Source organism: Balaenoptera ricei, chromosome 10 (genome assembly GCF_028023285.1).
Source record: "Balaenoptera ricei isolate mBalRic1 chromosome 10, mBalRic1.hap2, whole genome shotgun sequence".
Lineage (NCBI taxonomy): Eukaryota > Metazoa > Chordata > Mammalia > Artiodactyla > Balaenopteridae > Balaenoptera > Balaenoptera ricei.
This window is the reverse complement of record NC_082648.1, coordinates 64,183,199-64,210,968: the sequence shown is the minus strand read 5'-3', so window position 1 is coordinate 64,210,968 and position 27,770 is coordinate 64,183,199. Positions and strand designations below refer to the sequence as shown.

General features: G+C 34.7%; 1 protein-coding gene across 5 annotated transcripts in view; it reads left to right on the top strand.

Annotated features, from left to right (window-relative positions):
• Nucleotides 1-27,770, top strand: part of OSBPL8 (oxysterol binding protein like 8) — a 198,125-nt gene that overhangs the window by 116,218 nt on the left and 54,137 nt on the right. For all 5 annotated transcript variants that reach the window (XM_059936549.1, XM_059936550.1, XM_059936553.1 and 2 more), the window contains 3 exons: nt 19,103-19,173; nt 25,099-25,176; nt 26,997-27,098. In XM_059936549.1, coding sequence (XP_059792532.1) covers nt 19,103-19,173; nt 25,099-25,176; nt 26,997-27,098 — 251 coding nt within the window. The remainder of the gene's footprint in view (nt 1-19,102; nt 19,174-25,098; nt 25,177-26,996; nt 27,099-27,770) is intronic.

Below are 27,770 nucleotides of genomic sequence, written 5' to 3'. Positions count from 1 at the left end.
TAATACTAAGAGTATGTATTCTCAATAAATGGAGAGACATACCATGTTTCTGATAGGAAAATTCAGTGTTATTAGCATGTCACTTCTCAGATTGATTTTGTGTGTTCAATGTGTTTTGAATTCATATCTCAACAGGATTTTTTTCATGGTACTTGATAAGGTAATCTGTAACTCTCTAGGGAGAGCAAAGGGCAAAGAAGAGTCAAGACATTCCTGAAGAGGCAGAGCCAGACAAGGGTCAGGGCTTACTTAGTACTTAACATAATGCTCTAGTAAATAAGATAGGTGGTATTCATGCTGATAGAGACAATGAGATGAATGAAACACAATAGAGACTTAGAAACAGACTCAAGCATGTATGGAAACTCAGTTTATGACATATTACTCAATAAACTGTTTTGGGGAAATTAGTTATCTGTATGAGAAAAAATGAAAATAGATCTCTTCCACTATATTCAAAATCAATCCCAGATTAAATGTGAAAGATAAAGCTATTAAACTTTACAAAACATAGAAAAATATTTTGATATCCTTGAGGTAAAGAAGGGTTTAACAAGACACACACACACACACACACACACACACACACACGCCCCTCTCAAACTGAAGATTGACCCATTCTACCTTGTTGAGGTTAAGAATATCTGTTTATCTAAAGATACCACAAAAATAGTGAAGAAACAAATTGCTATGCATACAACTGACAATGAATTAATATCTAGGAAAAATAAAATACTCCGATGTATCAACCCAAAAGACCAAAACCCACTAGAAAAATATACAAAAGACATGAATAGCTAGTTACAGAAGAGGTAACACAAAAGGCCAGTAAGTGTGAAAGTAAGTTTAACATTAGGAAACTGGCAAAAGTGAATTACTACTACAGTGGATTTCCATTTTATACCCACTAGATTTAAAGTCCAACAAGTACAGGTGTCAATGGGGATGTGAAACAACAGGAACTCTCATTTACTAGTAGTGAATGCATATGTTGGTGATTTTGGAAAACAGTTTGGCATATTACATAGTAAAGTTGAAGATGAGCATACTCCTTAGTGTATCCTAGACCTAGTGAAACTCTCACAAATGTGTACCAGCAAATTGTCTGTAATAGAAAAAAAAGAAATGGGGAAAACCCAAATGTCTATCATCAGTAGAATGAATAACTATCATAGTTATATTCATACAGTAGAATACTATGCAACAATGAAATGAATGATTTAAAGCTACAGGCATCAGTGTGGAAGCATATACAAAACAAATTAAAGTTCATGCAGTATGATGACATTTATGTAAAGTTTAAAAATAAGTAAAATGAGTGAATGCATGGGACCTCCCTGGCAGGTAAGTGGTCCCACTGTAGGGGGCACGGGTTCTGGTTGGGGAACTCAGATTCTGCATGCCGCATGGTGTAGCCAAAAAAAAAAAAAAAAAAAAGAGCGAGAGAGAGAGAGAAAGAAAAGAAAGAAAGAAAAAGAAAAAAAAATGAATCAAGGGACTTCCCTAGCAGTCCAGTGGTTAAGACTGCACGCTTCCACTGCAGGAAGCATGCGTTCGATCCCTGGTTGGGGAAGTAATATCCCGCAAGCCGCGCCACGCGGCCAAAAAAGAGAATCAACGCATTGTGTAGGGATAGATACATGATAGAACAACAGAAGGAATAAAATAGAATTTGGGTTAATGGTTAACTCTGATTAGAAGGGAGGTGTGTACAATCAAGCATACATGGGAGCCATCAAAGGCACTTGAAATGCTCTCTTTCTCAAGTTGGTGGTCATTACCTATGTTTTCATTTTTATTAATAATGTTTAAAATGTACACATGTTATATTCACTCTTGTGTATACGTCCTTAGAATAAATGCATCTCTCTTTTTTTAATGGTATAGTCTGTGGGCTAGTGCTGGTGCATGTGGTGCTTTCCTAGTTCTGTAAGTAGATGAGAAAAATAAATACACTATTATGATTTTTCACTAAGTGAGATCCCTTCAGTGTAAAGGACCGTCCTTTATTATGAGATTATAGTCTTCCTGCTGTATGATATTTAATATCCCTTTGTGAATTGATGAAGACTGTGAATTATAGGTTTAAAAAAATATTATGTCTTATCAAGATGAGAACCCTGATAGCAGTGCTACAGTTTTGGGGGGAGATTTTACTGGTTCCCAAATTCACACTCTGTGAACCATAGGTTTATATCATTTGCCTATGTGAGGAGATTGTGGGTATAGGGTAAAAAGATAAGGAAATCCTTGTATTTGGGATGGAGTAATGGACCATAAAGTTAGTTAGATATGTGGTTACAACTGTGGAATCAAAATAGCTTCTTCAGGACCTTGTTAGGCTCATCATTAGGAAATTTCTGGAGTGTGCCAGCCTATTTAATTTATATCCAACTCCAAAGCTTGCATAGAGTTGGATAGAGTCTCTGGTGGGTAAGTAAAAAGATGTGAGCATTGGCACCAATATTTGAACATCAGCTAAGAGGGGAATGGAGAGATCAGTATCCATTCCTGCCATCCTAAAGCAAGCAATATTGTCTTACAACTTGGTTCCCATGCTTGGAGAGAAGGGCTGGAAGACTAGTTACTTGTGGAACACTAACATATTTAAATGGGTACAGTGGGGAGTGGGATTTTCTTTGTCTGTTACGTTTTGAGAACTCACTTGTATGGAAGGAAAGAGTGTAGTAGCTTTTTTCTAACATGATACTTGCACAGCTTTCTAGTGGAAGAATTTTTGAAACAGATTTTTTTAAAGTTTTTAATTGAATCCCTGATTTACAAACTGTCCCTATATGTGAAAGATGATCTAGTTGAGTGGTCTCTGTCCTATAGGCTCCCCTTTCTTCTTCACTATCATTAAGATTTTTCTCATTTTACCCCTTCCCTCCACAGACCCTATTGTAGCCTGGGATTATGTTTTTTATCCCCCATCTTTGAGTCTCGCCTTACCACAAAATGGTTAGATGCTGGCATCTGTGTTGGCAGGCTTGGGGAAAGCAGAAAGAGGAGACGGGGGAAAGTAAACACTACTCCCACAGCTGGATTCTAATATTGGCTCTATTGCTCATTTACTGTGTGACTTTGAGCCTATGTGCCTCAGAGCTTGATTACCTGTAAAACCAGGATACTACTCCTTTTGTATGTCATATTGTTGTTCTTTGAATCTATTGAGAACATATGTGAAAACACTTTTGAAAGCTTATTACTATATAATTATTAGGTAATATTATGATGGTTACATTCATAGGTACTCTTAGTACATTTTCAGTTAGATTCTTGTGAACAGTCTTAGAAAGAAACCTAAGCACTTCATTTAACATTTACTTTGTGGAAATAGACTCTCCGAGTTTCAATCAACTTTTAATGAACATGTACTCACATATGTTGAAAGCTCAGTAAGAGCAGAAATTAGGGACTGTTATGTTCATAACTCTCTTGTGCTTAACATAATTCCTAACACAAAGTAGGTGCTTATTAAATTTTTATTGAATGAATGATTATCTAATATACAAATATAATTACAGAGAACTTTTCATCCAAAGGAAAGTACTGTCTTACACTTATTGCTGTGAATATGGATATATAGACAAGAATGCTATCCAGTCTAAAATTACATTAAGCCATCCTTTTAATTTTGTATGTGCATTTGCATGTGCTGTTAAGTTGAGAACGTATTTAATGCTGAGAAGCTACAGTTATTTTCTGAGGTAATGTGGGATAATAAGATTGCTTTGTATAATTTTCAAGCCATATAATCATCAATGAAATTTTACTAATTACAGCTAAGAAATTAATTGTCATATTGGAGGATGGAAATTGACTGAGAACTTTATTGTTATGTTTTATATTTTAAAGCAAAGGTCATTATCAACCATCTTAATTTGTATGTTCTTTGAAAGGTTATTAATAGACCTTTTTTCTAAGCCTGTGCTGCTTAAATAGTAGTAAATAACTATATTATTTTTAAAATTTCATGCTCTATAAGGAAACTTACTGCTGAATTTGTATAGTACCACCTTCAGATATTTAGTTCATTTTTTAAGGCAGTGGTTCTCTTCATGTTTGGACATAATACTTCCTTAAATTCTTATTGGTTGATTTTTGTTTTCAATATTTTGATCTTTTTCCAACTCTTCTTGCTGCTTTAAGGATTTTAAAATCTCTTAAAGCCTAAGTTTATTATCTTGGGATTCAAGATAAAGTATATAGCTCTTATAATACTTTCATCATAATTTAAATCAATATATTTTGTCATGAGTGTGCATATGGAACTTTATAGAGTTTGGATGGATTTTCCAACTACCAAATTAGATTATTTCAGAATATCAGCTGTTTGCTTCATCTGTTTTTTAAATAAAGATGGTCTGGAATTTTTCCAGGGAACTAATTGGAGTTCTATTATTACAGTGAGATGCCTTCTCCAGTCCTAATCTTTTGGCTCTATAGAAAGAAGTTGAAGCTGGGCATTTTCTTTGGACATATAGCAGGAACATATAAAGATCTTCTTATTATGACCTTTTGTGGTTTTTTCCTCTGCTCAAACGTCTGCCATTTTAATATGGAAAGAGTCCCTAGACCAAAGATAATATATGTAGTTGGTCTCTAGTGGCAAGGAGGTATTAGTTCTTTTTAGTGTTAGGGAATTTCAAAAGGAATAGTATCATTTATGTCAGTGTTTTCCTATTTTGACAATGATCCATGTAAGAAATACATTTTATGTCACTACCCAAAACATAATGTATGTGTGTGTAGTTAATATAAAAAGTCTTAAACAAATGATTGATGAAACAACTTGCCTTTTAATATCAGAGTATGATGTACTCTAATATTTCCTATCTTGGCTTTTTCTGTTTCATTTTTTTAAATGCTATTTGTGAATCACTAAATTGATTTTCAACTTACCAATGAGTGGTAACTTGAATTTTGAGAAGCATTTTCAAAACAAGTAAGTTTATCCATAGGTCAAAATCTATTTCTAATATAAGTGTTTCACATGACTTTCAAAGCTATTTTGATGATCTTACAACATTCTTTTTTTGTAATTTTTTTTGTTTTCATACATAGATAATGTAGTGTAAAATGAGAGAGATGATAAATTCAAATGTTAACCCAGATATGTTTGAAGAATGTTCAGCTTTGCTATAAGTTTTACAGTAGTTGAAACTAGCCAGCAAGACACAGTAAATGTGATTATGCTGCAAGTCTTTAAAAAAAATTTTTTTTAATTAATTTTTTTTTTTTTGGCTGCATTTGGGTCCTTCGTTGCTGCGTGGCTTTCTCTCTAGTTGTGGCGAGTGGGGGCTACTCTTTGCTGCAGTGCGCGGGCTTCTCATTTTGGTGGCTTCTCTTGTTGAGGAGCATGGGCTCTGGGTTTGCGGGCTTCAGTAGTTGCAGCTTGCAGCCTCAGTAGTTTTGGCGTGTGGGCTTCGACAGTTGTGGCGCGTGGGCTCAGTAGTTGTGGCTCACGGGCTTAATTGCTCTGCGGCATGTGGGATCTTCCCGGACCAGGGATCAAACCCATGTCCCCTGCATTGGCAGGCGGATTCTTAACCACTGTGCCACCCGGGAAGTCCTAAAGATTTTTTATTGAAGTATAGTTGATTTGCAATGCTGTGTTAGTTTTTGTATAGTACAGCAAAGTGATTCAGCTATATATATATATATACACACATATATATATATATATATACACACATATATATATACATATATACATATACATATATATATATACACATATATATACACATATATATATATACATATATATATACACATATATATTGGTTTGTATCTGCTAATCCCAAACTCCTAATTTACCCCTTTCCCACCCCCTTTCCCATTCGGTAACCATAAGTTTGTTTTCTATGTCTGTAAGTCTATTTCTGTTTTTGTAAATAAGTTCATTTGTGTCATATTTCTATAAGTGATATCATATGAATTTTGTCTTTCTTTGTCTAACTTACTTAGTATGATAATCTCTAGGTCCATCCATGTTGCTGCAAATGGCATTATTTCATTCTTTTTTATGGTTAAGTAGTGTTCCATTGTGTATATATACCACATCTTCTTTATCCATTCATCTGTCGATGGACATTTAGCTTGCTTCCATGTCTTGGCTGTTGTAAATAGTGCTGCTATGAACATAGGGGTGTGTGTATCTTTTCAAATTAGTGTTTTCTCTGGATATATGCCTACAAGTGGGATTGCTGGATCATATGGCAACTCTCTTTTTAGTTTTTTAAGGAACCTCCATACTGTTCTCCATAGTGGCTGCACCAATTTACATTCTCAGCAACAGTGTAGGAGGGTTCCCTTTTCTCCACACCCTCTCCAGCATTTGTTATTTGTAGACTTTTTAATGATGGCCATTCTGGCCAGTGTGAGGTGATACCTCATTGTAGTTTTGATTTGCATTTCTTTAATAATTAGCAATGTTGAGCATCTTTTCATGTGCCTATTGGCCATTTGTATGTCTTCTTTGCTCTTCTACCTATTTTTTGATTGGGTTTTTGTTGTTGTTGTTATTGAGTTGTATGAGCTGTTTGTATGTTTTGGAAATTAGGCCCTTGTCAGTCATAACGATTCCCAGGAAAAGATAAGCTTAACAGAGTCTCTGGGTTATAGTTTGGCTTTGATTTCTTTGAGAGTTTAACAGGAATCTCTTCTTTGGAAAGCACTGTGCAAGTGAGCCCTGGGATACATAGGGTTCATCATAGCTTGCCATTTAGGTACTAGATACCTGACAGTAATATGGTCATGAAAGGTATTTTCTGCCTTTTAGTTCACCATGTCCTACCAAGAATAGGTAGAAAATAGAACATTTAAATTAAAAACCTTTGCTTTGTGAAAGAAAGTAACAAGAGAATGAGCTCACAAGCCAAAGACTGGGAGAAAATATTTTCAAAAGGCACACCTAGAAAGGACTTATCCAATGATATACAAAGAGTTCTTAAAACTCAACAATAAGAAAACAAACAACTCGATTAAAAAATGGGCCAAAGACCTTAACAGACACATCACCAGAGAAGATATACAGATAGCAAGTAAGCATATGAAAAGATGTTCCATGTCATATGTCATCAGGGAAATGCAAATTAAAACAACAAGATAACCACTGCACACCTATTAGGATGGCCAAAATCTGGAACATTGACATCATGAAATGCTGGCAAGGATGTGGAACAGCAGGAACTCTCATTCATTGTTGGTGGGACTGCACAATGGTACAATCATTTCAGAGGATAGTTTGGAGGTTTCTTACAAAACTAAATCATATTCTTACCATATGGTCAAGCAGTCACACTGCTTGATATTTATCCACAGGGGTTGAGAACTTATGTCCTCACAAGACCTACACAAAGATGTTTATAACAACTTTATTTTATAATTGCCAAAACTTGGAAGCAACCAAGTTTTGTCCTTCTGTAGGTGAAAGGATAAATAAACTGTGATACATCCAGACAGTGGAGTATTGTTTAGAACTAAAAAGAAATGAGATATCGGGACTTCCCTGGTGGTCCAGTGGTTAAGAATCCACCTTCCAATGCAGGGGACGTGGGTTTGATCCCTGGTGGGGGTACTAAGATCCCACATGCCGCGGGGCAACTGGGCTCTCACGATGCAACTACTGAGCCTGCGTGCCACAAGTAGAGAGCCCACGTGCTCTGGAGCCCACGTGCCACAACTGGAGAGCCCAAGTGCCATGACTGCTGAGCCCGTGCGCTCTGGAGCCCGCGTGCCACAACTAGAGAGAAGCCTGCACGCACCGCAGCAAAGAGCCCACACGCTACAATGAAAGATCCTGCGTGCACAACTAAGACCTGACACAGCCAAAAAATTAATAAAAAAATTAACAAAAACAAAAAGGAAATGAGATATCAAGCCATAGAGGAACTTAAAATGCATATTGCTAAGTGAAGGAAGCCGACCTGAAAAGGCTTCAGACTGTATGATACCAGTTACCTGACATTATGGTAGAGGCAAAATTATGGACACAGTAAAGATTAGTGGTTTCCAGGAGTTAAGAGAGGAGGGAGGAATGAATAGTTGAAGCACAGAAGATTTTTAGGGCAATGAAAATACTCCATTTTCACTGTTAGGAACCGGGCCGCACAGCAGGAGGTGAGCGGCGGGCGAGCAAGCGAAGCTTCATCTGCTGCTCCCCATCGCTTGTGTTACCGCCTGAACCATCACTCGCATTACCGCCTGAACCATCCCCCCCGCCCCCCGCCCCGGTCTGTGGAAAAATTGTCTTCCACAAAACCGGTCCCTGGTGCCAAAAAGGTTGGGTACTGCTGCCCTAAAGTATGCTGTGGACTTTGGGTGATTATGATGTGTTAATACAGATTCATCAGTTGTAACAAATGTTCTACTCTGGTGCGGGAAATTGATAATGGGAGAGGCCATGCATGTGTGGAGGCAGGGGGTATATGGGAAATATCTGTACCTTCCTCTTAATGTTGCTTTGAATCTAAAACTGCTCTAAAAATAAAGTCTTTAAGAAAAAACAGTTCAACGTATTTGAAGTAGCCTCAGTGTATCCAGACATCAGGGGATGAGAGAAAGAGAAAAAGCTTCATCAGCATACTGTCAAGACAAGCCAAGGTCAAAAAAGAATTTGGGCAAAGCTCACCCACAGAATTTGTCTTTTGGGTCAAAAAGAGATAGTAGGAGACGTTTGGTGATGACAGATTTTTAAGTTCAGTATCCTGTTTCCTGTATTCCATGCATTCTTAATTTGCCATCACTTTTTGGTAGAGCATATATATTTTTTTAATTTATTTATTTTATTTTTGGCTGCATTGGGTCTTCGTTGCTGCGCGGGCTTTCTCTAGTTGCGGCGAGCACGGGCTGCTCTTCATTGCGGTGCGCGGACTTCTCATTGCGGTGGCTTCTCTTGTTGCAGAGCACGGGCTCTAGGAGCATGGGCTTCAGTAGTTGAGGCTCTCGGGCCCTAGAGTGCAGGCTCAGTAGTTGTGACGCCTGGGCTTAGTTGCTCCGCGGCATGTGGGATCTTCCTGGACCAGGGCTCGAACCCGTGTCTCCTGCATTGGCAGGCGAATTCTTAACCACTGTGCCACCAGGGAAGCCCTGGAGCATATATTTTTGTATAGCCTTTCTCAAGGAAGTTTCTTAGAGGGAAGTAAGGAAGGCCTGTGGAAAATAATATAGGTGAATATTTTCTCAGTTCTCCCAAGTATATGGTACATGATTAGAGCCATTATAGATGCATGGGAGAAGAAAGTTAATTCATTCTGAAGAGTGGATGTTTTAGTGCATTAGGCCTAATTCTACAGTAGAACCCCAGGTGAGAATGGCTACTCTAGTAAATTCTTTAAAAACATTCATGGAAAGTAAATTTTTAAGACCTTGTATATCTAAAAATATCTTCATTTTACCCTAATATGTAATTGATAATTTGACTGGGTATGGAATTCTAAATTGGAAGTCATTTCCTTCTAGGTTTGAAGTCCTTGCCTGTATTTTTGTCTTGATTTCAGTATTGTTGATGTCAGTAACTTGTCTGATTCCTGATCTTGGTGCTGTAAATTATATGCACAAGGATTCTTTGCCATAAGTAGGATTAGTTCTCAGTTTTTACCACTGCTGGTTTGTGGTTGAGCTTTCCTGAATCTGCAGGACAGTGATTACAAGTTCATTTCATGCTCTCCACCGTCAAACTTGTGTTGTTGTTGTATCTTCTCCTGTGTACATACTTGTGGGATACATACTCATACCTGCTTATATTTTTTAAAAAATACTCGTTTCCTGTAATTTTTGTCAAGTTTTAGGAGGGAATACATTAGGTCAGCATCTTTTTTAACCTGGAACCTTTCTTGATTTTACATATATATTATCCAATTTGATCCTTACAACAATCCTGTAATATAGGTAATATTATTAGCATTTTATAGATGAGGAAACAGAGACCCAGAGAAATTAAGTCAATTGCTCAAATGCATCCAGCTAGGATAGAACTAGGATTTGAACCCAGGCAGTTTTAATTTCAAATCCTGTTTAGCCATTATACTATAACTGCCTTTTGTGATGTTATATTCTTCATGTCTTGAGAGCCAAGTACCACTGCATGAATTAATTATAATTATTTCTCTTTTGCCTATATTAAATGGTAATCTATGTTTCATGACGTGGAGAAAACAGAAAAAAGAAAACCCCAAAACAAACACACAAAACCTGTTATAGTTGTAGGTATCAACCATAAACTGTTTTTACTACTAATTGATTTTGAAATACCTTTGTCAAAGAAATAATATGTTATGTATATATTGAGTTTGTTTATCTTTAAGTGTCCTTTCTTGTGAAGGGAAACAGTCTTAGATTATATGGAGTGCTGTTGTATATGAGTGGAGAACCAGCCTTGAAGTGTATGCATAGTAAGGAAGGAAACTGAGATCTTATACTAAGGTCTATAAAATGAACAACCAAATCAGTTGTAATTGAATTGTTGTTGTTGAGCTAAGAAGGTGTATTTCCAGGTCAAAAGAACTGTGATCGGAAAAAGCAGTCTAGAGTATATAGAGAAAGTAATTGACTTAGAGCTTTTTAACTTTAGTTAAGGTGTGGCTGAGGTAAATGGATTTTAATATAAGTAGGAAAGAATTCTCTGGAGTTTTAAAGATTAGGAATAAAGAGACGACATAGTGTATCATTTTGGCTATGGATCTTTCCTGTTAGATTTAATGATGTGGGATCATACTAGTCACTTAGTTTTAACCTAGAAAAGAAAGATATTTCCATTTGTTACTGTGATAATAAAGTTACATTTTTTTAATAAGAGAGTTTTAAGTGGAAAATACTTGTTGGTAGATTATATATTTTGAAAAGTTTAAATGTAATGAAGAGGAACTACAGCAGCTGTTTCAAAGAAACATATATTGGGGCATGCAGCATTATTAATGGTGTCCTTTTAATCTTTTCTGTTGATTGGTTTGCATTAACACTGTCTTAATGATGCATATATCCCTACTAGAGGTAAAACTTAAATGTTTGTTCTCTGCTTTAGCTGCTGGAATCCATCAGAACTGAATGTGAAAGAATATCTTTCCTTATGAATTCTTAATCATGGCTGAAGCAAGCAGTAGATTAGATATAAATCTAGAAGCTTCAGGAAAGATAAAGTGTTATGTTTATATCCATTTTTAAAGTAAGCAAAAACTGGAAAGGAAAGAATTGGAAGAGGTGGGAAGTGTGGCGGATACTATAAAAATGTAATGGATACGAGAAGAGGATTGCGTTTTTTGGGAAAAGAGAAACTGATCTTATTACTTCAGCCTGAATCTCTAAGTATTGATCTTGCTTTGTTTTCCTAAAGCAGCAATTCAACGCAGGGCATTACTGGTTTGATAAAAAGGTGAAACGGTGGAATAACCTTTCTTGTTTATCAGTTCATTTTTTTAAAAAAACCCAGCAGCATGACTTAGTGCCTTTTCTGTCAGTCTCTTTCTCTATCTGTTTATTGCTGATTTGACAGTCTCTGGTCCTTCTCCTTTGCTGCTAAATGTGTGTGTCCTTTGTTTGTGCTGGTGGGTTTTGCTATATTTGGATGTGAGAGAAAAGCCTGTCATTGCCATACTCGTCTAATTAGGCTTCTGGGTGAGCATATACATTAAATAGACTTTCTAAGCCATGAAGGAAGGGAGCTCACAACAACGTAGATTTTCTTCCTGTACCGTGGTTTCGCCTGTTTTATTTCCTCCACGAATTGATGGCCGAAAGCTGGTCCGGAATGCTTCATTTGGAGGATACAATGAACTTTCTCCTTCGTTGCCAGGTTTGTTTGTTTAATCTTACATTCTTTTCTTAATTTCTTACAGATTTTTTATTAAAATAAACTAGACGTTTTAACATCTTAAAACTGCTTTTGTTTAAACAAAACAATTCTGTAGTGAAAGGTTAGATTTTAGTAACTGCTGCTATATGGCTTGGCTTTTCCATATTTTCTTTTACAGTCTCTTTAAGCTTGAACTTGAAAACTAATGATTCAGTGAAGTATGAATCTTGAGTGCTGATAGCATAAATTTTTGCTTTAATTATTGAAATAAATACTATAACCCTTTGATAAAAATAAAGCCCTTTCTAGACTTCAGATAAAATTCTATAGATAAACCAATTGCAAATGAAACCCATATATTTAATATTGATACTTGTTAGACTATTTCAAGCAAAATAATAACTATGTGAAAATTGATGTTTAGTTTAAACTTTAATGGCTTAAATCCTGACTAACGTGAAGTTTCTGCCTAAATATAATTTTTGAAATGCCTTACTCTGTGTTGTTAGATGTGTTTGGGTATGATAAGTTTTTGCTTAAAAAATGTTATTTTTAGGGTAGTATTTATTAAATGAAAGTAGGCATTGACAGCTATGATTCAGACATTAAACAGTTGGTCGATGAGATGTAGATGTAAGCTGATCTTTTATTGCTTGAAAAAGATTTATTGTAGCAAATATTTGGTTATAGATTTTAAAATATAAATAATCTCTGTTTTGTTTTCAAAATATTAAGCTGCTACATAATCATCTACTCTTTTAAGGTTGTATTTTTCTTTTAAAATGAAAATATTCTTTTAATACTCATGGCAAAGAAGTATTGACTGAAACTGGTGCTTGTTTTAATTGTTTATATATTTTTCTGACACACATTTTGTGAAATTTGAATTATATTTTCATTTTTCACACTAACCTTTATTCTTAGCTTTTTGTGAATATTCATGCCACTAGGCAGTATATGCATTCTTTTGAGATAGTGCAACAACTTATAGAAAGTGTTACTTGGGCAATTAAGTAAATTATTGTAAATTCACTGATTTCATTTTATTTTCTAACAGGGTTTCCGAAAAGAATTGGAAACCATAGTCCTGAACTGTTGCCTAAGTAGCATAAGCTTTAAACAACATTCATAGTCCATATTTAGTCTTCTTAGTGTAGCATGATTACTATCATGCTTCTTTCTTAATGTCCTCAAACTGGTGTAAATTTTACTATTTGTCTATGTTCAGAAGTGGCTCTGAAAATACAACACACAGAAATTTTTTTAATGTTGTTAAATACTGTACTTATTTGCTTTGACAGTGACTTAGTTCCATTTTTGTATTTGCCTTTGTCTTCTTGTTTTTCTTTTTTTAAGCCAGCAAGCTTGCTAGTACATGTTTGCTGACCTTCATGCCATGAGTCTACTTAATATAAAGAATAATCAGTTTACCTTACTAAACAATAGAAAACTTCACTGTTTAGAAGTTTGGTTTTTACTTCATTAGGTAATTGAAGACAGAATTGTCAGTTTCTCTTGTCAAAGAAAATATTGAAGGTCATTCTAGATAGATTTGTTTGAATGGAAAAGTAAATGGTTGGCTTTGTTTTCTAATTCTTGAAATAGAGAAAAATCATATTCATAGGGATGCTTCCATATTCCTCTTAATACAACCAACAGTTTTATTACAACCAGCCATAATAAAAAGCTTTTTAAAATATGTTTTATTTTATCAGCTAAGAAGTAGAATTAGGTGCTTCAAAGAAGTGGCTTTTTATGTATTTCTTTTAAGTTAAAAGTAAAATATATAATTTTTTCTGGGACATTTTATTGATTTATCTGACATCATTAGAGAAAGAGAGGTTCTACATTAGTGATATTTAAAGATAACTTCGTTTTACCACTATGACCACAACCCTTTTATCATTTTAGTTTTCCTTAGGAAAATCTCCCTCCCCCCCACCTTTTTTTTTTTTTTTGTTACTTCTACCTTAAGGAATATATTGGTATGGCCTTTTTCTTTATGATGAGTTATAAAATAGAAATGATACCCTTTGTCCAGGTACCTAGAAATTGGAATAAATAAACTTTGAACAAAGATGTTTATAGACACTCTGTGTAAGCTTTAGTACATAGATAGATCTGTTTAGTATGTTTTGACTTCTCGGAGATTTTTTTCTTATACAATTTCTTGATTCTTGGCTGTATTCAGTATAGTTTATGTAGCAATTCTATATTTTGTAAATACTTATTCAATCTGCATTTGTAGATATGTGTATATAATCTCATTTAAACAAGATTAAAGCAGCATAAAACTTGCTTTATTATATCTAAACATTAATGAACCAAATTTTACTGAAGTATATAAAAAGGTTATACCTTATCAATGCTGATAACATTCGTATTCTGTTAACAAATTAGAATTAGGGACAGAGTGCTAATTTATTCAGGAATCATAGTCCATTGAATTAGTAGGAGAAAGTAAACTCTGTTTACTACTACATTATTTGAAAATATCTTCATGACCACAGATTTAGGGGAGACTTTCTTAAGACCGAAAAGCACTAACTTAAAAGAATGAGATTGCTAAATTTGACAACATTAAAATCAAGAGCTATTCATCAAGGAGACCATGCAGAGAATTAAAAGACAAGCCATAGAATGGGGAGATATTTGTAATAAATCTAATTGGCAAAGAACCAATAATTGGAAAACATTAAGAATTCCTATATAAATTAAGAAAAAGATAGACAATGAGGTTTTTTTTAATGTAGATAGACAATGAGTTTTTTTTTTTAATGTGCAAAAGATCTGGGTTCTTCACAAAGAGAAAATTAAAATGGTAATTAACATATGAGATAGTGTTCAATATCATTAGTAATCAGGGACACGCAAACTAAAATCTCATTGATTCACCATTGATACACACACCCAACAGATTGGCAAAGATATTAAAAATCTGTCAATATTGATGTGTTACCATGGATATGGAGAAAGGAGAACTCACACACAGTGCTAGTGGAAAAATAAGCAAATTGGTAAACAATATGGTATTCTTAAAGTTGAAGACCCACATATACTCTGACCTAGGAGTTCTGCTTCTAGGTTTAAACCCTAGAGATATTCATGGATATATATGTCTACTAGGATACATTTCCAAGAATGTTCGTATCACCAGTGTTTGTAAGAGGGACAAACTAGAAACAGCCCAAACAATAGATGGATAATTAGTGATATAGTCATGCAGTAGGATTCTAATCAGCAATGATAATGAATGAAATACCTGCTGTGACATGCTGGTAAATAATAATCGCAAAAGTCAAGGTAGTTACCTTTGAGGAAAAGAAGAGTAGATAGATTTTGATCAAGAATGTCATGAGGCAGGTGGGGAGTAGTTCTTATGGGATGTTGACAATTCTGTATTTCTTGATTTGGGTGGCGGTTATGCAGATAGTCACTGTATACATTAAATTATTCCTTTACATTTTATGCATTTTTCTGAAGGTGTGCTATATTTCACCTATTTTTAAAAGCCGCTACAAGTAAAAGTAGAGTCCATTTTTATTAATTTTTGGATCAGTTTATCAAACTTCGTATTTGAAAGGATGAATAAGAATTAGACCCTTCTTTTAAGGAACTCACAGTCAAGTATGTGACATGAACATGAAAACAAATAATTGAAGTACCTTGTGATAAATATGGTAGTACAAATGTACCAAGTGCTGTCTCTCAGAGGAGATAGCTAACTCTATGCCTACACAATCTAAGCAAGGCTCCCAGAAGAAGTTGGCCTTGGATCTTGAGACACACCCTGGCATTCTAGAAACAGCATGAATTTTAAAGTTAGACCGAAGTTTGAATTAGTTCTGATACTGTCACTTATTGACATTTGTCAAGTTACTTAATTCCTGTGAGCCTCAATTTTTTCAGTTATATAGAATATTCCTAATATTTAGCGGGGGGCATTGTTTTAAAGATTAGAAGTAGTAAACCATCTAGCATAGTGTCTTAAAATCACAAGTGTTCCTACAAGTGGATATTGGTTGCTTTATTGTTGTTTTCATAAATATTATTATGTTAATTATCCCCATAATTATCATCATTGTTGATGTATGAATCAGAATTAGCCCAGAGCAGGATATGTTAAAGGCATGTAGACTAAGTAAGAAAGGATGTCATAGCAGGAGAGGTCTCATAAACTAGAAGAATAGGGAAGGATATCTGAATTAAAAAAATTTTTTTATTGAGGCATAACTTACACATAGTTAAGTGCACAACTTTTTGAATTTTTAGTTATGTATCAATATGTGTAACCATTTCCCAGTTCCCCAGAAGACCCTCTCATGCCCACCCCAGTCAGTTCCTCCTACAACAAAGATAAACCACTGTTCCAACCTCTAGCACCATAGATTAGGTTTGCTAGTTCCTGATCTTTATATAATGGAATCATATGGTATATGATATGTGCTTTTTTTTTTGATAGGGAGAGGTGGCTTTTTCTACTCATTATTCTGTTTGTTGTTTTGTGTATTGGTAATTGGTTCTTTTTCATTGCTGTGTATCATTCCATTGTGTGAATATAATGTATTCATTTATTCTACTATTAATAGTCATTTGAGTTGGCTCCAGATTTTGCTGTTATGAATAAAACTGCTGTGAACATTTTTGTACCTGTCTTTTAACGGACATGAACACATTCATCTCTGTTGGGTATATCTGGGATCAGAAGTGCTCTGTCTTAGAATATGAGCACTTTCAGCTTTAGGAGATACTGTCAAATAGTTTCCCAAAGTGATTATGCTATTTGTAGTCCCACCAGTAGTGAATAGAGTTCTGGTTGCTCTATATTCTAACCTGTATTTGGATGGTCTTAGTCCTTTTGATCTTAGCCATTTGGGTGGGGATGTAGGTTTCTATCTCATGGTAGCAGTGAGGAGGATAGTAGGAAGAGAATTTACTACCTAATATCACTAATAAGCAAACTTGGTAAAAAGTCATGATCTGAAACTGTTCTGCATTATTGACAATGGTCAATAATGTAGGCCTCAGGATTTTATCTATAATATCACATTTTTAAGAAATAAAGGAGTAATTTTAAAGTAATTTTAAATCCCTATACATGGAAAACAAATAAAAGTCTAAGAAGTATTTTGGTTGAGCCCTTTTTGGCTTCTAACAAATATAATACTTTCTCTGACATTTTAAGATAACGATTATTTTTCATGTTTTTAGGAAGCCACCTTTATCCAGTCTAAAGAAAGAGTCCTTCATGTGTTGCTTTTTGCTTTGCTTACCTTGGAATTACCCTTGAAAACTTAGTGTACAGTATGGCAATATTTTCTGTTTAAGGCTTTTGAACACTTTTATATGGTCATTGCACTTTAAGCTACTCATCTGCTTATTTGCACTTAGCTGAAACTCAAAAGTATTGGACCAGACTTAGCCTTTTGCTTTATCCGCTGTAATTGTAAATAACTTGGAAGTCATCAGGGCCAGCTTTTAAAATAATGATTTGAGTTACTAGTTTGAGGTATAGAAAATCTTGTAAAATGGGATTCATTTATTGGTCTGACATAATATACAACCTATGTTTATGAGTGCCTTTTTTTTTGTTTTTTTGTTTAGTTTCATCTTGCTTTTGTATGTATCCTTTTCCAACATTTGAAACTTTCTGCAAGACATATTTGCATGTTCAAAAAAAGTCTATTCAGATTTGTAACTTCCACTTTGTTTTAATTTACTGTTCTGTTTTTAAAATAATATGTGAATGTAGACACAGTGAAGTGGGCGTTTTTCTTAGTCTAATAAATGGATTGACCTAGATTGAGCTGCAACCAAAACCAAACTAGAGAAATTAAAGTAAAATTCAGTTCTTATGAGAATAAAGGAAAACATCATCTTTTTTCCATTCGTAATATATACTTTTAGAAAATCTTTGTTCTCTTGTACATGTATTTACAAGATCTTTGAAATAATTTGTGTTAATGCATTAGAATTAAGAATTACTTATTACAAAATGTTTATTACTCTGAATAAATAGTTTAGAATTTTTAAACTGAATTATGTAACTTTGGTTTGCTATACACTAAAGTTTCAAATCCCAGTAAGTTTTCATTTAAAATTCCATGTTAGATTTATGAAACAGGTTTTTTTTTTCGCTCCTTGGTTTTAGGATTGCCTGATCTTTCTCCTTACCAGAGATGGAAAAGAAAATAAAAAGATTCCTTCTTCATATTACAAAAAAAATAATAATAATCAGCAAAATCTCTGAATTAAGAAAATGGAATGGATTTGTTTTAGCTAATATAAATCAAATACAGAATAAATGCATAAATCAATGAGACTATCTCATTGATATGCTAGAAATGATTTTTAAATGCTTCAGGCACTGATACTACTGATAACTTTTTAAACGCTGCTTTATGAATGATTATATATATATTTTTATATAGGCTTTTATTGGACTCAGAACAAATAGTTGTAGGGAAGAGTTAATATTACTTAATATTACTCCTGAAAAGTAGAAAGAACTTCATTAAAATGAGCACTGGCCGGCCCTCTTATGCCTGCCACACAAATCTCAGCATTAACGTTACTCTAATTGTACCCTTACAACATTAACTTGTTAATTGCTTTTGATAGTGCTATATTAATGTGTTACATGATAGGAAAGATGTGTGCATATATCCCAATGCACTCATATTTTAGATTTATCCTTTTAGAATTTATATAACAATAGTCAGTGACAAAGATAATATTAAGGGTCAATGTTAATTGAATACATACTGTGTGCAAATACTATGCTAATTGCTTTCTATGCATGCTCATTTAATTCTCACAATAAACACATTATTAGATTTTTTTTTTTAAAGTCTGTCCCTCAATTCAGATTTATTTCCCCAGTATTCTTTTATCACCAATTCTGGAGTTGTTTTCCAGTTTGGCAAGAGGTGTGAAAAGTATGTTGGGTTGGTTCTTTGTTAGAAAACAGCTAACTGAAATAAAAGTTCCATGAGTCCTGAATTCATGCCAAGTGAATGAGCAGAGAAGAGGTATTTAGCTTATGTTGATGGGTTCAGGGAAAGACACCAGTGCCTCTGTAAACCTTGATTTATTCTAAAGAATTACTATACTAGACATGATCCCTTAGTAGTCTTTAAACTATAATAGTTTAAAACTGTATGTTGAGTCTAGGCTTCTTGCACTGATGTATATCAAATATCGTATAGTATATATTTGAAATTGAATAACTTATTTGCATTTGCTTTTTAATGCCTATATGTGTTCAAATGTGGTAATACTGAAATAATGACTATGTTTTTATAGGTTTTGAAAGAGGAAAGGAAGACATTTCTCAACACAAAGATGAATCTTCCCTTTCTATGTCAAAGAGCAAGGTAAGCCTACTGTTGTCCTCAAATATATGATCACAACATTTTTCTAATATTTAAGACGAGTGAACTAACACTGAAATCCTATCAGATTTTTATGGGATGTTTTTATGTTGGTATATCTAAACCATGTAGTATATATGAAGAAAGGAAAGTTCCCCTGGGGCTGATTTAGGTTCTGTTGGTTACTTGGAAATACAGCCTATTGGTAACCAGGGTTCTCTCCTGAGTGATATTGTTCTGGTGTGTCTGCTATAGCAGTATATCTCAGACTGAAGTTCCATGTAGAGATCTAGAGATAGTCAGGGTTCATTGGTTTGTTTTGTTTTGTTTTGTTTTTTAATTTCTAAGTGTTGTGGGTTCATTCAAATGACAATCAAAACATGTACATTTTACCAGTTAAAGGCCAAGCATCTCTTGCTATGATAGTGTGCAATTGAAAGACACTTTCTTAGAATAAGACATAGTTCCCTAAATTAGTAATTTTCAAATGAGATACTTGTACATATTCTTAAGTGTGTTGAGAATTTTGTCTTTAAGAGTACTGTTCAAATTTTAAAAGTATTGTATGATGCATTGACTTTCCTATGGGTTTGTAATTCACTAGATTTTCTATAATTCGTCAATGGATTTGACTTTTGACTGTTATTTCTGGTCAGGTTTAGTAGCAGGAGAAGCTTATGTTTGTGGAATCAAACTTCAGTGACTGTAAGAAAATCTATTTCTTTTTTTTAAAAATAAATTTATTTATTTATTTATGGCTGCATTGGGTCTTTTTTTTTCCCCCTTTGGCGGTTTTTTGTTTTTGTTTTTTTAAAATTTTATTTATTTATTTATTTATGGCTGTGTTGGGTCTTCGTTTCTGTGCGAGGGCTTTCTCTAGTTGCGGCAAGTGGGGGTCACTCTTCATTGCGGTGCACGGGCCTCTAACTATCGCGGCCTCTCCTGTTGCGGAGCACAGGCTCCAGACGCGCAGGCTCAGTAATTGTGGCTCACGGGCCTAGTTGCTCCGCGGCATGTGGGATCTTCCCAGACCAGGGCTCGAACCCGTGTCCCCTTTATTGGCAGGCAGATTCTCAATCACTGCGCCACCAGGGAAGCCCTGCATTGGGTCTTTGTTGCTGTGCGCAGGCTTTCTCTAGTTGCGGTGAGCGGGGGCTGCTCTTCGTTGCGGTGCGTGGGCTTCTCCTTGTGGTGGCTTCTCTTGTTGCAGAGCACGGGCTCTAGGCACACGGGCTTAGTTGTTCCACGACATGTGGGATCTTCCCGGACCAGGGCTTGAACCTGTGTCCCCTGCACTGGCAGGCAGATTCTTAACCACTGTGCCACCAGGGAAGTCTGAAAATCTATTTCTTAAGCTAGTAAATTCTCTGCTATTCTCAGCAGTAGGCTTGGCTTGTAAAACCCTACATGTTTTGTTCCTGTTCTTGTGAGTGGTTGAGAGGATTCCATGATATATTTTTTATCATATTCCATGATATGCTTTACACAGATTTTATTCACACTTAACTTTTCAAGTATTCATTACATAAAGGTCCATCCTGTACTTATATGTATATAAGTACATAAGGTGAAAATTTAGTAGGCCTTTGTATGTATATAACATATGCATGAGAAATACCTTTATCGTTTTATATGAGATGCATAATTAACGAGGAGATGATTTATCTTGGTTCTGCCATGGTTAGAAATACAGTGAAATTTATGGAATTTTAAAAACCTATTTTCAAGCAGTTAATACCAGAATTGGTGAATGTATGGAATAGTGGTATTCCTACTCAGAACCCTAAACTCCAGATCTACCTACCACAGCCATCTACATGTAGTCTCTAAATGGGAGGGTGAAGGAGGGGCAGGAGGAGTGGGGAGGGCAGGGAGCCTGAAAAGCAAGTTTACATACCTTAATGAAGCAGTGTGCATTAATAAAAAAAAAGGAAACACAGGCTGCACCTTGAGTACAATAGCACCTACTTGTGTATGAACCTTAAATTAAAATTAATTAAAATTAAATAAAATTAGAAATTTGGTTCCTCATTTACACTAGCCATCTCAATAGCTCACTAGCCACATATAGCTAGTGGCAACCATATTGGACTACTCAGATATAGAATATTTCTGTTATTCAGAAGGTTCTACCGCACAGCAAGCATTCACTGCTTTAGGGTCAAAAAAGTGAGTTTGAATCTTGACTGTCATATAATACCTATGACTTCTTAGATGCTAATTATAATGACATTAATAGCTACTTTGTACTAAGAGCTTGCTAAGTGTCTTTTTAACTCTCTTAAGGATACTAGAAGACAGGTATTATTGGCCCCATTTTATTAGTGAACAAACGGAAGCTTAGAGAAGTTAAATAACTCTCAAGGGTCAAAATGGTAGAGCTAGAATTCAAAGTGGCTTCAGTTTTCTTATCTGTACAAAAGAGGTAAGATCTAACTCTCAGATTGTGATGCTGTAAGTGCCCCATGAAGTACTTGATTAATAATAGATGTTTGAGAATTCGTTTTTCTTACTTTGAATAAAGAACTACAATGAATGAATAGGCTTCTTGACATGGTAACTATTTGGTGTAAGTAAAATTGTACTCATTCTGTTATTTTCCAAGAGCTGAATCTTATTGATTCTATCTTAACTTAGATTTAATCTTGGTTTATTCTGTTAGCTTAAGAGATACGTAGTCACTAGTTTGTCCTTATATATTTTAACATATATTCCACTCTGTTGTTTTTCAGAACAATCCTAAAATTTATACATTTATCATCAAACCTTATTCTCATGGTATTCTGAAGATTTTGTTCTTACCTAAGTAACTTTGGGAAGCAAAATCTTATTATTCCTTCTATGATCGATCTGCATAACTGAGACCATTAAATAATTTTAACCTTATACTTTTATGAATTTGATGCAAAAAGTATCAGTACTGTCATTTTGGTAACTGAATTTGCGGTATCCTTCTTCCCCCCAACCCCCGCCATTTTAAAAATAAAGGCAGTTCCTGTTTCTCATGCATCCTGTAAATGAGTGAATTGGAGAAATCAGTTAATCAGATCATCCCATGTTCCTTTTAGCATTTTTAAATAAATTTTTAATTGTCCATCTCAATGAAAGGAATTGCCAGCATGAATAATATTTCTAGTGGGATAAAAGGAATGCTATTACAAGAATAAGGGGTTTCTGAGCCGAGATCTTGACTTGATTCTCCAGCCATCAGTCTGCTTACCTGTAGGTTTGCTAAATCATCTATCTCTTGCTGTAAAAAATATATTTCCTTGGACATTAAAAAAAAAAAAAAAAACAACTTTCCAAATCAAAATATCTGATAGAGTCATAGTAATTTATTATTATTGTTATTATTCCTTATATCTGCAGTATTTTATAGTTTTCAAAGCAAGTCGAAAGTATTCTCATATGTTAATGTTCCATTTATCTAAAGGTCATATTTTTGTCAGCACTTGTAATCTAGAGGATAGTCACAAACCTGAAACACAGTGTACCAAGTACTGTGTTAAACACATCATGCACACTACCTCATTTACCCCTCAAAGCAACCCTATGACTTGGTAGGAATATCCTTATTTTATAAATGAGCAACTAAGACTGGAAGAGATTGAATAAATTCCCATAGTTGCACAGCCCATAAGGTATCATCATTAAAATAGTGGTCAGTAAGTTTATAAAAGGAGGAAACTTAGTTTAGTGAAATATTTCCAACACAAAAACAGTTTATGATTCTTGGTATTTAAAAGGTAACTTGTTGATTCAGAAAACTTTGGTAGTATTTCATTAAAAAGACTATAGAACTTGGTCACTGGATCCTTTTTTTTTTTTTTCAGAGCTAGCTACACAGTATGGCAAGGATTCCTTGAAGTATGTGTGCTGTAATTTACCAAGCTCATGTGACAGCCATCTGGCCTGCTGGTCCCTTATATACTAGAATCGTTTAGAAATCTCCAAACCAGATCTTGTCATGTCTAGGGAAATAGATTTCCTGTTGTTCATAAAGATAAGTCTTAAATTTGAGTCTAAGATTCTATATGAACAGTTTTAAAAGGTGAGAAATAAATGTGGTGAGATGGCTAAGAGCATGAGACTGAGAATTAGGCACACCAGAGTACAAATCCCAGATCGTCTACTTATGACTCTGTGACTTTGGGAAGTTATTTAATCTGTTAGTCTTAGTTTCTTTATTAGCAAAAGGAGGAACTACACCTATCTCATAAGGTTGCTTTGAGGATTAAATGAAGCAGAACATATACAGTATTTACATAGTACTTGGTAAAGAGTTAAACAGCCATTCATTTTCATTAACTTTTAAGCTAACATTATTAGTATTCTTCACTTAATAGTATCTAATAAAAAGTACATTATAATACACATTTTCCTATTAAGCTGTGGGAAATAGAAACCATTACATTCCTCTGACAGTAGCCATGTCATCTTTGAGTTTCCAGTGGCAAGGAGAGGACAGAGACCTGTTTGGCCTGAGGGCTTTTGTGGAATGGTTTTAGTATCACAATATATCCTATCATCATGGGAGTAAGCAATATGATGTTTCAAGTCCAGTTCTCAAAGGAGTAACTTTAACAAAAATTTAATTAGGTTAATCCCCACCTTCTACCTTGAGTGTAGTGTGCAGTTCCCTTCCAGTTCAGCCAGTTATTACCATCAACATAATAATTCGTATTTTGTACTAAGTAGCGGAGGCATTTTTAGGAGAGATGAGCTGCAAATGCTAGTTTCATTTTCATTTTATTAATTCCAAAGGTATTTATTGAGCCCTTCCTTTTCCCCAGGTGATAGCTGGCTACAATTGGTAAATAAACATGGTCCCTGTCCTCATGGATATTAAAATTGAGTGAGGGAGTTTGTACCCAAAGTTCTTCATCCTTGATCACATCTAGTGATATTATGTAGATCTGGCCATTAAACAGTTGAAAGCTACCATTTGGATCAAGCCCCATATACTTTCCTGGCACTGGGAGTAATGCTACAAACTTTAAGTACCTTCTCCCATGTCTAATAATAGGTAAAAATGAAAATCATAGAACAGTGAAGGAATATGTTTAATTTTATTGTTCCAGAATTTATAGAAGCAGCTTTTAGTTCTATATTCGTCTACTCTGGTGGAAGAAAGTAGTCTCCTTGAAAGAGTACTGGATTAGGAAACCCAGGTTCTGATTCCTGCTGTTGATTGATTGTTTAGAAAATCAACGTCCCTGAGCCTCCCTTTCATGATTTGTAAAATGGAGATAAAACCACTTGTTACGCCTATTTTTCAAGGTTCTTATGAGGATCAAATTAAAATATCAAGTATAAACAAAGTCTGGAAACAAGTTTAAGACATTAATAATAATTTAGGGGCACTGGATAGTTAGGAAGAAGTAGGTGCTAGGAATATTGATTTTTAAACACTGTACAAATTAGGGTGTTTCAGTACTAGTTTCTGAAGATGTTTGTACTTATTCCCTTTGGAGAAGGAGTAGCAACAGGGCAATGTGTGCAGCAACTTGCTAGAAGTTTTTTGTTTTTTAGAATACTTCAACTTAAAAAATTACACTGCTTTGGATACATTTGTCCTAAGAATAACTAAATAATTGTATAAAATAATTGTATTTTTCAGAAATACTCTGAAAAATAGAATGCAGAGATTTACAAATGATCTTATTTAACCTCACATTGTAAATTAATTTATTGATAAGTTTTTATTTTTGTGTTTTTGTGGCTTTAATGTGGATTAGTTTTCAAACCCAAATACTGTAAAGGGAAAATCGGTATTTGAAAATTGACATTTGCCTAAATCACAGCAGTGAATGGGAAGAATGTCACAAACATAGTTTTAACATTAGTTTTTATGTGCCATATGTGTGTGTAGGATAAGTGGCGGTTTAAATTATTATTTCTCTTTTCTTCATTTCCATGTGATTTCAGTCTGAATCTAAACTTTATAATGGCTCGGAGAAGGATAGTTCAGCTTCAAGCAAGCTTACAAAAAAAGAATCTCTCAAGGTTAGTTTCCACAGTTATGAAATAAGATAAAGAAATAAATATTTGTATTCCTAAAGGAAGAAAAAAAATGTTAATGTTTGTATGACATGCTGGAGTCAACTGAAAGGACTCTTTGAGGACTGTCCCAGTGCTACTCTGGCCCTCAGCTGGGGTGCGGGTACTGAGGACTGGATATCTCTGCACAGCTGTACTTGAGTCACGCACGCCGCTGCGTTATGGAACACCTGATGGGAAGCTCTGCTGCCCTTTGAAATTTGAGTTTACTAACTGCTAGGTCATGGGCTGAATTTGGCCCACAGGTAGATATATTTTGTTTGACCTACACAGTGTTTTAAAAATTTGAGCCAACAATAATTACAAGTCCAGATTTCCAGCTTCTCCTAAGAAATAGGTAATACTGGGCCTGCCTTCCAGAATGGCCACAGATCCTGGAGTTTAAGGAACACATGCTTTCCAATTGATTCTTGATTCCCATATAGTCTGTTTTGCCCCTCTTTTTTTCCATATCTGATCCTATACGTATTTGCATTTACAATCCTATGTGAAATCTGTTAATTCAGATATGCATATTAACAAAGACCAAAGTCAAAACTTTTTGACTGTATAATTATTAAAATTTTTTGTGTGTATGTAGTCTCTTTACCATTAAATGCAACTAGGAAAATTTTGTGTTTTAGTTTAAAAAAAGTCACTGATTGATAGGTTATCTTCTCCCCTTCGTGAACAACAACAAAGCAATAAATAATAAGATTGCTTCACTGCTGCTTTCCCAAATTATCTCAGGAGTGACTTATGAAGGGTAAAACTTTGATAATTTGAATGAATTAGTTTCAATGTTGTGGTTTCTTAGTTATTTATATCTTATATATTAGTGTCAGAAAAGAGAGAAAAATTGCCAGTCCTAAATAACTACAGCATTGTTTGTGATATGAAAAACTGACAACAGAGTAGATTTCCATCAGTAAGAGAATATATTAAGAAAAATTATAGAAGCAGTATAGCATGGTGCTTAAAAGCATGTCTTTTAGAGCCAGGCTGCCTCTATTTGAATTCTGCCTCCATGAATTACTAACTATGTGATTCTGGGCAATTTACTCTCTGTGCCTCAGTTTTCTCATCTGTAAAATAAGGATAATGATAGTCCTACTTCCCAAGGTTATTGTGAGTATTAAATGAGGTAATACATGTAAAGTGCTTACAACAGTGACTGGTACACAGAGTGTGTCCCGTAAATGTTACCTCTTATTATTTTATTCATACTAGGAATCCTATGTAGCAGTTAAAAGAATGAGGTAGACATGGAATGGAAAGAGAATTGAAATGCTCCAAAAAATATTGAATAGGAGAACCTTTTTTATGTGTTCAAAAAAACAAAAACAAACACAAAAGCTGTATATTTCTATAGGTTGTGTACATAGAAGAGGCCTGAAAGGATAGTGTTTTCCTGAAGGTTAACAGTGATCAATTCTGGGAGTCAGAATAGGAGAGGGTATAATAAAAACGGCTTTTAGCTTTGTGCTGTTTGAAATTTTTACCATGAGTTTGTATTCATGTACTGTGTAATTTTAAAAACATAAAATTCTTTAAAAATATACAGAGAATTGGACTAGTGATCAGAAAAACTAGATTCTAACCTTGCTTTTCTAAAAATTTCTACCAGCTCTTTAAAAAAAAAAAGTTCTGTCCTAAGATGCTAGAATTCTAAAAGAGGTTTAGAATTTTATTTTAGAGTGTAAAATTTTTTACATTCTATGGAGCTAAAAAAAGAAATTGCCTATTTCTAATGAATTTTTAATTTTTCCATTATTTCTGTAAAATAGGTACAAAAGAAAAATTACCGAGAAGAAAAGAAAAGAGCCACAAAGGAGTTACTCAGTACAATCACAGATCCCTCTGTTATTGTTATGGCTGATTGGTTGAAGGTCAGTTTGTATTGACTCTTGAATTCAAATGTTGGATATTTACCAACTGGAATAGGAAAGCCCAGAGTGCACCTAAAAGCCTGTAAGACAAAAACATCTCCTAGGTTAATTGTTTTTCACTGATGAAGAAACTATTAATTGTATCCCAGAGGATCTATGTTCCAGTCTTAATGGAGAGAAGAAACCTTAATGTTGTCTCTCTTGACAATAACATCAAATATGGATAGCAGTTCTTTTAAAAAGGCTTTTTGATTTGTGTGACATGATATAGTCTAATCCAGGGGTCCCCAACCCCCGGACCACGGACCAGTACCAGTCTGCGGCCTGTTAGGAATCGGGCCAAACATCAGGAGGTGAGCAGCAGGCGAGCAAGCGAAGCTTCATCTGCCGCCCCCCATCGCTTGTGTTACCGCCTGAACCATCACTTGCATTACCGCCTGAACCATCCCCCCTCCTTGAGGAAAAATTGTCTTCCACGAAACCGGTCCCTGGTGCCAGAAAGGTTGGGGACCGCTGGTCTAATTGATGTGCTGTAAAGAAATATTTTGTTTGCTGTTCAAATTATCATTTAGTATTATTGTAGACTTGGTATATTTGCATTTTGGAGAAGATATGAGACAAAGTTAGTGTAAAAGTTACCATTTGAAAAGCATTGATTTGCAGAACAACATA